We start from the raw sequence: 16,682 nt of genomic DNA on the forward strand, positions 1-16,682 counted from the left end.
AGAAATGTTTGGTGGGAGAAAAAAAAAACACCCCACCAATAAAAACCAACAAAACTAGAAGGAACCCTACCATATACTCAATTCAGTTTGTTCTTAAACGTCAACCAAAGCCTACAAATTGCCTAATTCAAGTATAACTGCAAGAAATTAATTAGAACTCAAAACAAAGTATTGTTAGGTTTCTGACCCAAAGATAGCATGACATGAGATTAGACTTGAGCAGGTCCCTTCCCTTAAGCTTGGAAAAAAAATAAAAAAAAATAATAATAATAATAATAATAATAATAATGTCATAAGTGTAGCAGAGAACCAAATAAGTCTGAAGACCCAAGAGATGTCATACTGAAACCTAGCAATGTTTGATTGTAACACCTGAAAACATGTTCAGGATCAAGTCCCCCCCCCCAACATTCTATAGTAAAGCATTATAGAAATTCATCTTGACAGAACAGTCACACTAGGTAAAAACCCTGCGACGCAGGTTTAAAGGCTTAGTCAGGTCCCAAGAGCAATCAGTAGTTCAGTAGTCCACCTAAATGGTGGTGGGACTTTAGCATAGATACAAGCCAAATATACCCAATAAGTTGGGTAGATGAGGTAGAAGCCAGCCTCAGAACCCAAATTGAGAGTGAATGGGTATTTAAAGTGTCCAGAAACCAAAGACAAAGCTTCAAAATACTGATGTTTATTTAGACCACTGTAGTGAAGTGAAAAGACAGTCAAAACCAATTTAACAACTACTGGCATTCGAGTCAAACATTGGGTAGATGCTTAACCTTTGACTGAGGAATCACGCTGGGCAGAAACCCTTTGTGATGCAGGCCTGAAATAGGAAACGTCACTCAGGCCCACACTGTAGGCATCACCAGTTGAGCTTAGGCTTGGAGAGCCACTGTAGCTTGGTGAAACCAGAGCAGGGGAGCCACCAGATGCTACCTCAGCCACAGGGTATTGCTGTGGTGGCATGAAGCCCACGACAGAGCCTGGTTGGGTAAAGCCAGGCAGGCTCTGCACACCACCATAGGTGCTGGAAAGCCCTCGGGACAACTCATAGGCCCTAGACGTCTGTCCTGCTGGGCTGTACTGCTCAAACCTTGAAACTAGGGCTCCATATTGGCCACTAGGGGCACTCTGCACCTGGGAAGGGGCACTCTGAAAGCCAGGCTGGAAACTGCTAGGAGCCTGCCATGTTGCACCTTGAGAAGGCACGGTCAGGTAAGGGCTTCCAGTCCACTGAGGAAGATCACTGGCAGGCCTTACACTGCTGGATGTTACAGGAGCACCTTGGCTAGTAAAGAGCCTTGCCTTTAACTGGGTGAGGGGACCTGGGCGACTCTGGCTCACTGCCTGTGGATTATACCAGCTGGGACTGGAGTACGTAGCACCATAACTGCCTTGAGAAGAGCTTGTCAAGCCACCTCCTAAATTCTGGGGTTGAGACAGGGGCTTACTTCCTTGTCCAGCTGAAGAAGCATATGCAAGTTGATCTGAGAGCCTTTGAGGTTGGGAAGGTGAAGGACCAACATTAGCTGGCTGGGGTCTCCCTGACTGTCCTGAAGATTGGGCCCAGAAGCCACCTTGTTGCGGAGGGGTCAGGGCATCATTTCTAGATGTGGTTTGCACTCTTGTACCAACAGGCTGCCTGGAGAAACCCTGAACACTGGGTACAGACTGAAGGCTGCCAGAAGATCCCTGTTGAAAAGCACCTTGTTGGGGAGCACCAAGAACACTCTGCCTAAAGCTAGTAGAGGAACTAGGTAGCTGGGATTGAGGTGCAGGGCCACCAAGGCGTTCACTTTGGAACACAGGCTGGTAGTTACCAACAAAGCCACTGGCAGGCACAGCTACAGAAGAGGGCACTTGGCTGCGTAGCTCAACAGGTTGAGACAGTCCAGAATCCTGGCTACTGTCAGCAGTCAGACTAGAGCTGGTTCTAGTTTGAGCAGACACAACCCTGGGATTCCCTCCATCTGTCAGGGTTCTGGAAAGATAGGATCCATCAGATGAGAGGCCAGGTTTTGGGAATTGAGGCAGAGGGGCAGAGACATCTGCACTGCCCTGATCCTGAAAAGGTCCTTTACTCCATACTTGTAAGTGGGAATAAAAGGAAATACAACCTATTACAATTTGAATCCAAACAAAGAAAACCAATCCAATTTGTTCAATCTTACCTCCATATGCAGCAGAATCCCTCAAGACATAAAATGCAAAAAAGAGTATGCAAAACCTACAAAACAAAATGTAACTATTTCACAAAACTCCATATTGTTAGGTAAATATTAGCAAGATCCCACTAAGAGTCAAAGTATTACCTTTTACACCACCAAGCCATGTCTCAAGTAGTGAATGCTCTGAGGATAAAGTCATGCAAAACTTCCAAGTTCACCAAAAGCAAATGGATGTACTTTGGTATGCTACATGCTTTCTTTTAAACCCCTCAATTAAGTCACTGATATGAATCACCTGCTCACATGTCACATGACTTCTCATTCCCTCTACACTCAAGAAACAGCTGACTGATAGTCCTTATAATTATGTGGCCGCAGTACATCATACTTAAAAACTAATGATATTAAGTCTTTGCTGATGGCTTAATCTTACCTAAATTTAAAATACATATTTCACAAAAAATGACAAATGAATTGTTACAGTTTGTAAAAAGAACCAAAGCAAAAGTCAAGTTTATATTACAACACACACACACACACACACACTTTCTAAGACGCTTATCCTTCTGGGATATTACAATAGAGAGATTATTAATCAGACTCAACTCATTGATTACAGCAACAGAATTCTAGCAGGCAATATTGTTAAAGAAATAAAGTGTGCAGAAATACAAGTAGGCAGATATGTGAATTTTATTAAGTGAAGTATTTCAATGTGAAATGCAATAACTATATTTAAATATGGTGTCATGGCGTATTCTGGAATTTCTGAGTGGGATGAGGTCATATTGTTATGTACATGTGTGTGTGTCTGTGTGGGTGTCCTTCAGCTCAGTCTGTGGGAGTTGAGGAATCTGATGGCTTGTGGAAAGAAACTGTTGCACAGTCTGGCTGTGAGGGCCTGAATGCTGCAGTACCTTCTTCCAGATGGCAGAATAGTGAACTGTTCGTGTTAGGGGTGTGTGTGGGTCATCTATAATGCTGGTAGCGTTTCAGATGCAGTATGTGGTGTAAATGCCCCCTGATGGAGGGAAGAGAGACCTGATGATCTTTTCAGCTGTCATCACTATTTACTGAAGGGTCTTGCCACGAGAGGCAGGGCAATTCCCAAACCAGGCAGTAATACAGCTGCTCACTTGTGATCCTTACATGAACCTGCCCATTCATCCGGAAGAGCATTTGTGAGGTCAGACACTGGTGTTGGATAAGAGGGCCTGGCTTGCAATTCATCTCAAACGTGTTTGATGGGGGTGAGGTCAGGGTTCTGTGAGGGCCGGTCAAGTTCTTCCACACCAAACTTACCCAGCCATGCCTCTATGGACCTTGCTTTGTGCACTGGGGCTCAGTCATGCTGGAACAGAAAAGGGCCTTCCCCAAACTGTTCCCACAAAGTTGGAAGCATACAAGGGTCTTAAATGCATTATCCCTCTTCCACCAAACATTACAGTTGGCACAATGCAGTCAAGCAGGCCAAACCCAGACTCGTCTATCAGACTGCCAGATAGAGAAGCATGATTCATCACTCCACAGAATCTGTTTCCACTGATCCAGAGTCCAATGGTGGCTTTACACCACTCCTCCCCCCATTTGGCATTGGTGACTTAAGGCTTGCATGGAGCTGCTTGGTCATGGAACCCATACCATGAAGCTCCCAGTGCACAGTTTTGTGCAGTTATTGAGTCAGCAGAGTGTTGGTGACTTTTATGAACTATTCGTCCAGCACTCGGTGACCCGCTCTGTAACGTTACGTGGACTGACACTTCTTGGCTGAGTTGCTGTGGTTCCTAAATACTTCAACTTTTCAATAATATGACTCACAGCTGATCGTGGAACTTCTAGGAGGGAGGAAATTTCATGAACTGACTTGTTGCAACAGTGGCATCTTATTACAGTACCATGCTCTAATTCAGTGAGCTCTTCAGAACAAGCCATTCTTTCACAAATGTTTGTAAAGGCAGACTGCATGGCTAGGTGCTTGATTTTATACACCTGTGGCAAAGGGACTGAATGAAAGTCCTGATTTAAATGATTACAAGGTGTGTCCCAATACTTTTGTCCATAATGTATTACTATAGACTAAAGAGTGAAGTGCCCATATGTTTAATACTGTTTTCCTCTTGATAAATTTGTTTAAAGAAAAATTGGTACAGCACAACACTACATAAAATTATACACATATGCATGGGTGCCAGTCTTGGTTACAAACTTGGGGGCCGGGGGGGGCAGTGTTAGTGTCTACCATCAGGAGAAGGCATGTGGCTAGAAGTGACCTGCCTGCTATCTCTTCCGTTCCAGCAGCACCTGAACAGTGCAATGTTTTCCGTCATCTTCACAGATGCCACAGTGGTGTCAGAAACAGGACAGTGCCCCCAGCGGTCTGAAGTACAACTGCTCAACAAAGAATTTGAAGGTGAGTGACAACAGCAGCAAAGCATGGTGATAAAAGGCAAAAATGTTCATTAATGAAAATTCAGCATTCATTGTTTGACTTTTTGCATTATAGCTCTTTCATGAATTAAACATAGAGGTTTCTTTTTTAGCAAAAATTCATAACAGCAGATCAGGGAATTTTTGCTGTGAAGTAATGCTTGGCAGAATAGATTTTTGCACATCAGTAAAAGGCAGATGCAAACTTGCTTCAAAACTGGGAACACAGCCATTTTAAAATGTTAAGTTAAAAAAAATAAATAAAAATCACACCCCACAAGCTTGAGGGGAATTCCCTTCAGTGCTACATTATCCTAATATGGATATATAAAAAAGTTAATGTTGTTTTATGTTAATGCATCATTGTAGGAACACAGATTTCTTTGCAGTGGTGGTAATAGGAACCAAGCATCACCAGGTCTACAACACTGCCATTTTATTTACTATCCAAAACCACCAGTAAAATTATACTTGTTTATATGGAATGTGTAGGGCAAGATTGTGAGGAATCTGAACAAAGTCCTCAGATATAAGGCCGATGTACCCAATGAGGTGACCTATAGAAGGTAGAGGCCAGCTTCAGAACCCATTGAGTAAACCAGAAAGTAAGCATTCAAACCAGAATGTGTTAAGTGTTTTGAAACCAAAGAGACAGAGCACAGATCAAATACTGACATTTTATTAGATCAGTTTAAACAAACCAGACAAATAAGGTCAACTTAACTACACCAGCATTCGTGTCAAACATTGGATAGATGCTCAACCTTTGACTGAGGAATCACGCTGGGCAGAAACCCTTCGTGATGCAGGCCTGAAATAGGAAACATCACTCAGGCCTGCACTGTAGGCATCACCAGTTGAGCTTAGGCTTGGAGAGCCACTGTAGAAGCTTGGTGAAACCAGAACAGGGGAGCCACCAGATGCTACCTCAGCCACAGGGGTTTGCTGGGGTTGCATGAAGCCCACGACAGAGCCTGGTTGGGTAAAGCCAGACGGGCTCTGCACACCACCATATGTGCTGGAAAGCCCTCGAGACAACTCATAGGCCCTAGATGTCTGACTTGCTGGGCTGTACTGCTCAAACCTTGAAACTAGGGCTCCATATTGGCCACTAGGGGCACTCTGCACCTGGGAAGGGGCACTCTGAAAGCCAGGCTGGAAACTGCTAGGAGCCTGCCATGTTGTTGCACCTTGAGAAGGCACAGTCAGGTAAGGGCTTCCAGTCCGCTGAGGAAGATCACTGGCAGGCCTTACACTGCTGGATGTTACAGGGGCACCTTGGCTAGTAAAGAGCCTTGCCTTTAACTGGGTGAGGGGACCTGGGCGACTCTGGCTCACTGCCTGTGGATTATACCAGCTGGGACTGGAGTACGTAGCACCATAACTGCCTTGAGAAGAGCTTGTCAAGCCACCTCCTAAATTCTGGGGTTGAGACAGGGGCTTGCTTCCTTGTCCAGCTGAAGCATAGGCAAGTTGATCTGAGAACCTTTGAGGTTGGGAAGGTGAAGGACCAACATTAGCCAGTTGGGGTCTCCCTGACTGTCCTGAAGATTGGGCCCAGAAGCCACCTTGTTGCAGGGGGGTCAGGGCATCATCTCTAGCTGTGGTTTGCACTCTTGTACCAACAGGCTGCCTGGAGAAACCCTGAACACCAGGTGCAGACTGAAGGCTGCCAGAAGATCCCTGTTGAAAAGCACCTTGTTGGGGAGTGCCAAGAACACTCTGCCTAAAGCCAGTAGAGAAACTAGGTAGCTGGGATTGAGGTGCAGGGCCACCAAGGCGTTCACTTTGGAACACAGGCTGGTAGTTGCCAAAGCCACTGGCAGGCACAGCTACAGAAGAGGGCACTTGGCTGCGTAGCTCAACAGGTTGAGACAGTCCAGAATCCTGGCTACTGTCAGCAGTCAGACTAGAGCTGGTTCTAGTTTGAGCAGACACAACCCTGGGACTCCCTCTGTCTGTCAGGGTTCTGGAAAGATAGGATCCATCAGATGAAAGGCCAGGTTTTGGGAACTGAGGCAGAGGGGCAGAGACATCTGCAGTGCCCTGATCCTGAAGAGGTCCTTTACTCCATACTTGGAGGGGAAGAAAGAAAAATTAAGTCAAGACTCATAACAACTTGAATCCAAACACAAAACTATTCTGATTTGTTCAGTCCTACCTCCATATCCACTAGCATCCCTCAAGACACACAAAGTAGTGAAAAGTATCCAAAACCTACAACACAAAACAGGTAACTAACTCACAAAAATTCTCATTGTTAAGTGAATAGGCAAAGTAAGACCACATCAAATTATTACCTTTTACACCACCAAGCCATGTCGCCAATAGTGAATAGCCAAAGTCCTGAAACACAGCCAACTGCAAAAGCAAATGGCCATACTTCAGCATTCTACATGCCTTCTTTTAAACCCTTCAATTAACCCAGTTGATGAACAGCACCTGCTCACATGTCACATGACTTCTTATGCCCTTCACACTTAAGAAACAACAGATAGCCCTCATTATTATATGCCCACAGTACACCATACTTCTTGTCTAATGACTTAAACACCACTAAGAGTTTGAATACAAATTGAGGAACACACAGTGAAGCATAGCAATACTACTGCTGTTGTTGTTCCAGATATTGAGTCTTTGCTGATGGCTTATCTTACCTTAATTCGACTCAGGCTGCATTTCTAAAAACAAACATGACAAATGAATTTTCACACTTTGTAAAAATAACACAGGCAAATGTCCAGTTTATATTACATTACAGAGTTCATTAATCAGACTCATTGACTACAGCAACACAACCACCCCAGAAGGCAAATGTCCAATTTAGAGATATGTTGACTCTTTGGTATGAGATATATCTGTATTTGTCTTGTTTGTATTAAAATGTCATTGTTGGCAAAGTCTCATTAAATATGTATGTGCCTAATGCAAGATTTTGTAAATAAATAACATTTAATCTCATTAAACTCTACATTATTTTTCCATTTTAATACAGAAAATGACTCTACAATTGTGATCCTTACATGAACCTAGTTCTGGTACATGGAAAATGGCAAGAATTTTTATATACCAATACATTAAAGGTATTTATAGACACATTTAAAGCGAGTCACCAGATTTGATTGATGCTACAACCACTGTGGCTCTGTTCCAGGTAAAGGTTGCTGTTGATGGCACGATCATTCACGGTTTAGATTTTTTAGTCTGAAGTTTGCAGCTCAAACAAAAGTTGTCAACTTTATTCTGCCCACTCCTTTTTCTAGTCTGGACATGTGTATTACCTTAGAGAACCAGGTTATTTGGGATCAGAGTATGCGAACGATTGGCAGATTTCTGATCTTCTTTCAAAGCGTTCTGTAATGACTCCACTCCAACTCCATTCTGGGTTTTTTAATTTTCCGCTCATTGCTCTTATAAGAGAGAACTCACTCACTTACGTTATTGTTTTGCTATTGGGTGTCGATCAGAGGAGGATGGGTTCCACTTTTGAGTCTTAGTTCCTCTCAGGGTTGCTTCCTCTTTTTAGGGAGTTTTTCTTAGCCACTGTCACCATCGGTGTCGCTCACGAATAATTTAAACCCTATATTTATTTAACTATACTACAAAGACAACATATCAAATGCTAAAACATAGAGATTTTATTGTATTTTTAAAAATATGACCATTTTGAATTTGATGGCAGCAACACGTTCCAAAAACATTGGGGACGGGGGCATGTTTACCACTGTGTTGCATCACCTCTTCTTTAAACAACACTCTGTAAGTGTCTGGGAACTGAGGAGACCAACTGTTGCAGTTTTGAAAGTGAAATGTTTTCCCTTTCTTACTTGATATAGGATTTCAGCTGCTCAACAGTTTGGGGTCTCTTTTGTCATATATCTCGTCTCATAAAGTGCCATATGTTATCAGTGGGTGACAGGTCTGGACTGCAGCCAGGTCAGTTTAGCTCCCTTACACTTTTACTACAGAGCCCTGCTGTTGTAACACACACAGAATGTGATTTTACATTGTTTTGCTGAAATAAGCAGGGCCTTTCCTGAAAAAGATGTCTGAATTTACACAGCGTCCCAAATGTTTTGGAAATGGGGTTATAAAAACAAGTTAAACAATCTCTGCTACACAAGTTTTTTTGGCAGATACAGGGTGGAAACGATAGCCCAGCAAATTGGATAATGCAACACTCATTGTGTGTAATATCTGTAGAATTTTGCTCGGTGAGAAATGCTTTTACAGTTACATGACATTTTGATAAATATTATCAGGACTTAATAACAAACAGAGAAAAAATAGAATGTGATCTTTAAAAATAATAATAGTAAAAAAGAACTGAACAAAAGCTTCCCAGCACACCAGTCAATATGTAGTCAAGTTTTTACCCAAAGATAAAGCCACATGTACAAGGACGAGAACTTGTTAGGAATCCAAACTACTGAGAAGACTTCCTAAAGCAGCGCCGTCAACATTTGGGTTTCTGAACAGTTAGAAAATCAAAAGTTATGCAGAGTTCAGATACTGACATGTTTTATTGGAAAATTCAGACTCCGATTATCCAGACATTGAGACATGGGCGCCATGATACTATTAATGTTGTACCAGAACTTGAGTCTAACTTGACGGCGTATCCTAACTAAGTTTAACTCAGGTTGTATTTCTGATATGAAAACACAAACATTTCACAAAAATATGACAAATGAATTCTGTGTCACAGGTTTTCAGAACAAAACACTCAAAAGTGAAGCTTATCTTAAATTAGTGTTACTAAAATATGTTAATTTGACACTAGAATTTTCATTTAGAGGAGTAACGGTTGAAAAAATTATGGAAGAAATTATGGAAGTTCTTACAGTGGTTTGAAATCAGTGCCACTGTAAAAACTAATTTCAGTAATATCATAAATGTTTTATATGTGTTAGTCTAGATGACTGTCTCTACCCCTGCATATTACCCAAGAGAATCAAACAGACTTGATATACTCCTCAACTAAATTTGAGTTAAACTACAACCCTGACTTTAAGGTTGGGCACAGTGAGGAATCATAGGTGATGCTGATAAACTGTTTCATTATCAAATAGAATGAAAAAGACCAGAATTTCAGCTTATACTGACTACAGACTGACTACAGCAGTGGTTTTCAATCTGTGGGCTTTGGCAATTCTGCAAGGGGAGCATTGCTGGTCATTCTGTTTTAAATGCAAGACTTCATGTTATGAATACATTCAACCAAGCCAATAATTTAAATGTGACAAATACGATTGTTGTGATAATTTGTATTTTCAGTGCAAGACTGTAAATTGTTCCATTTTTGAAACAGAACACATCCATCATGGGAAAATAAACAGAACATTAAGACTATTTTGGTGTGTATTAGGTGACTTGGTTTTAAAGTTAAGTGAAATTCCATAGGCATCATTGTATCGTATTTGCCTCCATTTGAAATGATCAAGCCCGTTAAGTCTCCTTGTGGACCATGGAGGCTTTTATGGTCAGTTGTGCAGGCCATAACTTTCGAAAGGTTTGCCTGCATTATTATTACTAATCATTCCAGAGGACAGACACCCAGTACAGAGACACATCTGTAAGATGGGCACAGAATATTTATTATTAAAGAATAATATTTATCCTGTGCCCATTTGATTAGATAAACCTGTTATACTGTGGCTGCAGCCCTGAGTAGACTGTATTATCCTAACAGCACTGTTTCTATGTTTAATCTTAATGAACATAGGAAAGTGAAAAAACCCTTCTAAAACTACCAAAGTCCAGATCTCTGTGTCCTCATAGCTAGTTATGGCTATGATTACAGACTGTGATACTTGAAATTAATTTGTGAGATCAATTTTCTAAAAGTGTGGACAGGTAAAAGCACCCACTGCTGCAGAAATGCTCTTACATAATATTTTCCTCTGACCAACCAAACCAAAGAGACAAGGCACAGATCAAATACTGACATTTTATTAGATCACTTTAGTAAACAAACAGGACAAACAAGGTCAATTTACCTACACCAGCATTTGAGAGCCAAACATCAGGTAGATGCTCAACCTTTGACTGAGGAATCACGCTGGGCAGAAACCCTTTGTGATGCAGGCCTGAAATAGGAAACGTCACTCAGGCCCGCACTGTAGGCATCACCAGTTGAGCTTAGGCTTGGAGAGCCACTGTAGAAGCTTGGTGAAAGTGGAGCAGAGGAGCCACCAGATGCTACCTCAGCCACAGGGGTTTGCTGGGGTTGCATGAAGCCCACAACAGAGCCTGGTTGGGTAAAGCCAGGCGGGCTCTGCACACCACTATAGGTGCTGGAAAGCCCTCGAGACAACTCATAGGCCCTAGATGTCTGACTTGCTGGGCTGTACTGCTCAAACCTTGAAACTAGAGCTCCATATTGGCCACTAGGGGCACTCTGCACCTGGGAAGGGGCACTCTGAAAGCCAGGCTGGAAACTGCTAGGAGCCTGCCATGTTGTTGCACCTTGAGAAGGCACAGTCAGGTAAGGGCTTCCAGTCCGCTGAGGAAGATCACTGGCAGGCCTTACACTGCTGGATGTTACAGGGGCACCTTGGCTAGTAAAGAGCCTTGCCTTTAACTGGGTGAGGGGACCTGGGCGACTCTGGCTCACTGCCTGTGGATTATACCAGCTGGCACTGGAGTACGTAGCACCATAACTGCCTTGAGAAGAGCTTGTCAAGCCACCTCCTAAATTCTGGGGAGGAGACAGGGGCTTGCTTCCTTGTCCAGCTGAAGAAGCATATGCAAGTTGATCTGAGAGCCTTTGAGGTTGGAAAGGTGAAGGACCAACATTAGCTGGCTGGGGTCTCCCTGACTGTCCTGAAGATTGGGCCCAGAAGCCACCTTGTTGCGGAGGGGTCAGGGCATCATTTCTAGATGTGGTTTGCATTCTTGTACCAACAGACTGCCTGGAGAAACCCTGAACACTGGGTACAGACTGAGGGCTGCCAAAAGATCCCTGTTGAAAAGCACCTTGTTGGGGAGCACCAAGAACACTCTGCCTAAAGCCAGTGGAGGAACTAGGTAGCTGGGATTGAGGTGCAGGGCCACCAAGGCGTTCACTTTGGAACACAGGCTGGTAGTTGCCAACAAAGCCACTGGCAGGCACAGCTACAGAAGAGGGCACTTGGCTGCGTAGCTCAACAGGTTGAGACAGTCCAGAATCCTGGCTACTGTCAGTAGTCAGACTAGAGCTGGTGCTAGTTTGAGCAGACACAACCCTGGGACTCCCTCCATCTGTCAGGGTTCTGGAAAAATAGGATCCATCAGATGAGAGGCCAGGTTTTGGGAATTGAGGCAGAGGAGCAGAGACATCTGCACTGCCCTGATCCTGAAAAGGTCCTTTACTCCATACTTGGAGAGGTAATAAAAGGAAAGATCAAGACTCGTTAAGATTCAAATACAAACACAAAGAAAACCATTCTGATTTGTTCAATCCTACCTCCATATCCACTAGCATCCCGCAAGACACACAAGGTAGTGACAAGTATCCAAAGCCTACAACAAAACAGGTAACAAATTCACCAAAATCCACATTGTTAAGTAAATATTAGCAAGCTGAAACCACAATATCCATTAAAAATTATTACCTTTTATTACACCAAGCCATATCTCTAGTAGAGCCTGCTGAGGTCAAGGTCCTGCAAAACTTTCAAGTGGACCAAAAGCAAATGGAGACGCTTGAGTAGTCTACATGCTTTCTTTTAAACCCCTCAATTAAGTCAGCTGATGGACATCACCTGCTCATGTCACGACATCTCATTCCTTTCATAGTTAAGAAACAGTTGATTGATAGCCCTCATTATTATGGGCCCACATTACAACAAACTTCTAGAAATTGAGAAACAGCTTTTGACACAGTGAAGAATAACAATATTAATGTTGTTCGTCAAAAGTCACATTTTTATTAAATTACAGAGATTGTTAATCAGGCTCAATTTGTTATTTGGGATCAGAGTGTGCAAATTGAGTTGCAGGTATTTCTGATCTTTGCTGCGTCTCTAATGACTCCACTTCAACTTCCCGTCTGGGTTTTCTAATTTTCCACTCCTCACTAACTCCTGGCTCACACATCAGGGAAAACCATATGATTCCTTCTTGTAAAATTGAGTTTATATCTTTAATGTGTGGGTAAGACATTATTCACTTCACTTCATGAACTACATAATTCATGGCTGTTTTTAAACAAAAAAATATTTAAATAGTCTGTGTTAGACAGGCTTTTTTGGTAGGTGTAGGCTTGAACCAACAGCCGAGGGTAAATAAATCCACACACTTAGTATGTTTATAATTCCTGCAGCAAAATTGATGACACAAAACTAATTGTGTGATATCTGTAAAATTATGTTGCAGTTCCAGAAGATTTTCCTTACCTTTTAAATAATCTTTTCAAGTTTTAATGATAAACTGAGAAAAACAGAATGTGGACTGCTAAGACTGTGTTTTAGATATTTCTACAGGATTGTAACTTGTGCATGTTACATGTAGGCTGAAAAAGAAAGAAAAGAACCGCAAAAAGTTTCCTAGCATATGAGACAATATATAGTCAAATTATTTACGCAAAGATAAAACCATGTGTGCAAGGCAACTTGTTAGGAAAACTACTGAGAGGACTTCCTAAAACAGTGCAGTCAACATTTAGGTTTCTAAACAGTGTGAATACACAAAGTCATTCAGAGACCAGATACTGACACGTTTTTTCGGAACATTCAGACTTTAAACATCTAGTCACTGAGACATGAGAACAGTGATACTAATGATGTTGTACCAGAACAGTTTACCTGAGAGTACCTCAGATCGTTACCTCACTGAGTTTAGCTCAGGTTGCATTTCTGAAAAACTCAAATATTTCACAAAAATGTGACAAATGAATTCATTGTCACACTTTTTAGAAAAAACAATCATAAGGTATCTTTATCTTAAATTATAGTCAATATGTTAATTAGACAAGAATTCTCACTCAGTGGAGTAATAATTGAAAACACAATTCCATGATATTATGGAAGTTCTCACAGTAGTTTGAAATCAGTGGTATTGTAAATATTGTAGCTTTGGCAGCAAACAAAACACAGGAGTAGCCATTAGTCTGCTGCAGAAGTGCTCTTTATTGAACACACCAGCAGAAAGGGCACAAACAGAACACCAAACTCAAGGGGGAAGGCACCAGCCAGTAGCAGGACACTACATAGACCCCCTTTTAAAGGTCAGCTGGACCCCAGTGACCTACCAACACGAGCCAAGTCCTTGGGTGCGCTCACAGTCCCGACAAGCACAAACACCATGGGGCACTCGCTCATCAGCAGCAAGCACCCCCAGTCCTTCCCCTGGGCCATGCCCCCACTACCACAGCTCCTCTGTATATGGTACAGCTCCCCACAGCGTACTGCATCAAGTCCCTCCTGCACCAGCAACACTGTCCCAAACACAGCTTGTGTATGCTGGGGTTCTGCCTTTGCTGCAGGTGACTGACCTGAGCTGGACGATGGTCACCTTCCAGCTGTGTGATGTGCCCCTCTTGGTGCGCCAGCATGCTGGTCAAAGTAGAGATATTGGCAAGCTTGTGGTGGTGAGCACAATGAGCCATCTGTAGCACACACCGCACTTGACCCACCACAAATGCAATGTCCTCTCTCTTGCAGCGATGACTTGTGAACTGCTCTATTGCTCACTGTGGCATTCTCGCACTGAAGTCTTCTATGATTTCAGTTTCGCCAGCCTTGTGAAAATCTAGTCAGCCAATCACCATCTTGCTGGATCAGATGGCAGGGAAGACTGGCAGTCAGACCTGGTAGGCCCAAGGGAACAGTGAGGGTTTGCTAGGAATGACTGGCAGAGGCCCCTGTTCGGAATGATTTTAACTCCCACCTTCGGGAAAGTCCAAATGGCCCCTCTTTAAAACCTCAATTGTGGAAGCTACCAGGCCAAAAGCCTGTTTGTGCTGTCAGGGCAGCAATCCAAGAATCCCCTAGTGGTGAGGGAGGCTGCCAAGCTGAGGAAGGAGGCCTTCAGGGACTGGTTGGTCCATAGGACTCCCAACTCAGCAGATAGGTACTAATGGACAAAAAAGGCAGCAGAGGCGGTGGTGGCAGAAGCAAAATCCAGAACATGGGAGAAGTATGGAGAGGCCATGGAAAATTTTCGGTTGGCTTCAAGGAGGTTCTGGACAACTGTCCGGTCGCTCAGGAGCAGTTGGAGTGGCCTCACTTAAGCTGTACCCAGCAGGGGTGAAGAAACTCTGACTTTGCTTCTAACAATCCTGTAGAGATATCTAAAATAGAGTTCATATTCTGTTTTCTCAGCTTGTTATTAAATCCTGAAACGATTCATCAAAATATGAAGTGTACTGGAATTTCTGATCCAAAACAACCTGGTTCTTTAAGGAAATAAACATATCCAGTCTAGAAAATAGATGGGCAGAGGAGTTATTGTTTAAGCTGCCAATTAAAGGATGTAAATATCAAAACTGTGAATGATAGTCCTATCAACAGGATCTGGTGCTTGCAAAGAAAATGTGAGTGATTTTGTAAGCTGTTTCAAATATGTCTACAAAGGCTTAAAATCTATCAGTATATGGATTTTTTTTATTTGAATATTTGAATGGCAAAACAATTTGTAGTTTTATGGGATAAAATTACTCACTTGTTGACTAAACATTCCATTTGGCACAACTGACTGTTGCTTATACATATTTAACAAGCGAGACCTCACTAACAATAAAGTTCAACACAAACAAGACAAATGCAAATATATTTTGTACAGATGAGTCACAGTGCCCCTTCTGGAATGATTGTTAAGGTGTAACCAATATGAGTTGGGTCTTAATAATCTCTGTGATATAAGATACGTTTGACTTTTGACAGTGTTATTTTTACAAACAGTTAATTTGTCAAACAATTAATTTGTCATATTGTTGTAAAATTTATGTTTTTTAAGATTTGCAACCTGAGTTGAATTTAAATAAGATAAGCCATCAGCAAAGACTATATATGTGAAAGAACAACAATAGTACTGCTGTGCTTCAGTGTGTCAAAAGCTGTTTCTCAATTTCTATTCAAACTCTTAGTGGTATTTAAGTCATTAGATTAGAGGTTTGTTGTATTGTGGGCCCATAATAATGAGGGCTATTAATCAGCTGTTTCTTAACTGTGGAGGGAATGAGAAGTCATGTGACATGTGAGCAGGTGATGTCCATCAGCTGACTTAATTGAGGGGTTTAAAAGAAGACCGGTAGCATGCTAAGGTATCTCTATTTGCTTTAGATGCATTCGGAAGTTTTGTAGGACTGAGCAGTCACTATTGGAGACATGGCTTGGTGGTATAAAAGGTAATAATTTGATGTGGACTTTGTGGTCTTAGCTTGTTAATATTTACTTAATGTGGATTTTTGAATTAGTTAACTGTTTTGTGTTGTAGGTTTTGGATACTTGTCACTACCTTGTGTGTCTTGCGGGATGCTAGTGGATATGGAGGTAGGATTGAACAAATCAGAGGTTTTCTTTGTTTGGATTTAAACTGTAATGAAGTCTTGATCTTTCCTTTTATTTTCCCTCTCCAAGGATGGAGTAAAGGACCTCTTCAGGATCAGGGCACTGCAGATGTCTCTGGCCCTCTTCTTCAGTTCCCAAAACCTGGCCTTTCATCTGATGGATCCTATCTTTCCAGAACCCTGACAGATGAAGGGAGTCCCAGGGTTGTGTCTGCTCAAACTAGCACTAGCTCTAGTCTGACTGCTGACAGTAGCCAGGATTCTGGACTGTCTCAACCTGTTGAGCTACGCAGCCAAGTGCCCTCTTCTGTAGCTGTGCCTGCCAGTGGCTTTTGTTGGCAACTACCAGCCTGTGTTCCAAAGTGAACGCCTTGGTGGCCCTGCACCTCAATCCCAGCTACCTAGTTCCTCTACTAGCTTTAGGCAGAGTGTTCTTGGTGCTCCCCAACAAGGTGCTTTTCAACAGGGATCTTTTGGCAGCCCTCAGTCTGTACCCAGTGTTCAAGGTTTCTCCAGGCAGCCTGTTGGTACAAGAGTACAAACCACATCTAGAAATTATGCCCTGACCCCTCCGCAACAAGGTGGCTTCTGGGCCC

At 42.6% G+C, this 16,682-nt stretch overlaps 3 protein-coding genes and 1 long non-coding RNA gene across 4 annotated transcripts; 1 reads left to right on the top strand and 3 right to left on the bottom strand.

Moving 5' to 3' along the window:
• Positions 1-689: 689 nt before the first annotated feature.
• Positions 690-2,392, bottom strand: LOC118824876 (atrophin-1-like). Its single transcript, XM_036595319.1, has 3 exons — positions 2,313-2,392; positions 2,172-2,227; positions 690-2,087 (listed from the first exon to the last, which is right to left on the bottom strand). The coding sequence occupies exons 1-3, from the start codon at positions 2,330-2,332 to the stop codon at positions 772-774; spliced, it is 1,392 nt and encodes a 463-aa protein (XP_036451212.1). The 5' UTR covers positions 2,333-2,392; the 3' UTR covers positions 690-771.
• A 2,917-nt stretch (positions 2,393-5,309) lies between these two features.
• LOC118824826 (atrophin-1-like) lies at positions 5,310-6,957 on the bottom strand. The gene is made up of 3 exons (XM_036595252.1): positions 6,896-6,957; positions 6,757-6,812; positions 5,310-6,670 (listed from the first exon to the last, which is right to left on the bottom strand). The coding sequence occupies exons 1-3, from the start codon at positions 6,913-6,915 to the stop codon at positions 5,355-5,357; spliced, it is 1,392 nt and encodes a 463-aa protein (XP_036451145.1). The 5' UTR covers positions 6,916-6,957; the 3' UTR covers positions 5,310-5,354.
• Positions 6,958-10,549: 3,592 nt separating this feature from the next.
• On the bottom strand, positions 10,550-12,267 carry LOC118824823 (atrophin-1-like). Its single transcript, XM_036595246.1, has 3 exons — positions 12,191-12,267; positions 12,043-12,098; positions 10,550-11,954 (listed from the first exon to the last, which is right to left on the bottom strand). The coding sequence occupies exons 1-3, from the start codon at positions 12,208-12,210 to the stop codon at positions 10,633-10,635; spliced, it is 1,398 nt and encodes a 465-aa protein (XP_036451139.1). The 5' UTR covers positions 12,211-12,267; the 3' UTR covers positions 10,550-10,632.
• A 3,591-nt stretch (positions 12,268-15,858) lies between these two features.
• Positions 15,859-16,274, top strand: LOC118824827. Its single transcript, XR_005008628.1, has 3 exons — positions 15,859-15,924; positions 16,014-16,069; positions 16,157-16,274. It is a non-coding gene; the product is annotated as an uncharacterized LOC118824827 (long non-coding RNA).
• The last annotated feature ends 408 nt before the right edge of the window (positions 16,275-16,682 follow it).

This window comes from Colossoma macropomum, unplaced genomic scaffold (assembly GCF_904425465.1).
Source record: "Colossoma macropomum unplaced genomic scaffold, Colossoma_macropomum, whole genome shotgun sequence".
In the NCBI taxonomy this organism is placed as follows: domain Eukaryota; kingdom Metazoa; phylum Chordata; class Actinopteri; order Characiformes; family Serrasalmidae; genus Colossoma; species Colossoma macropomum.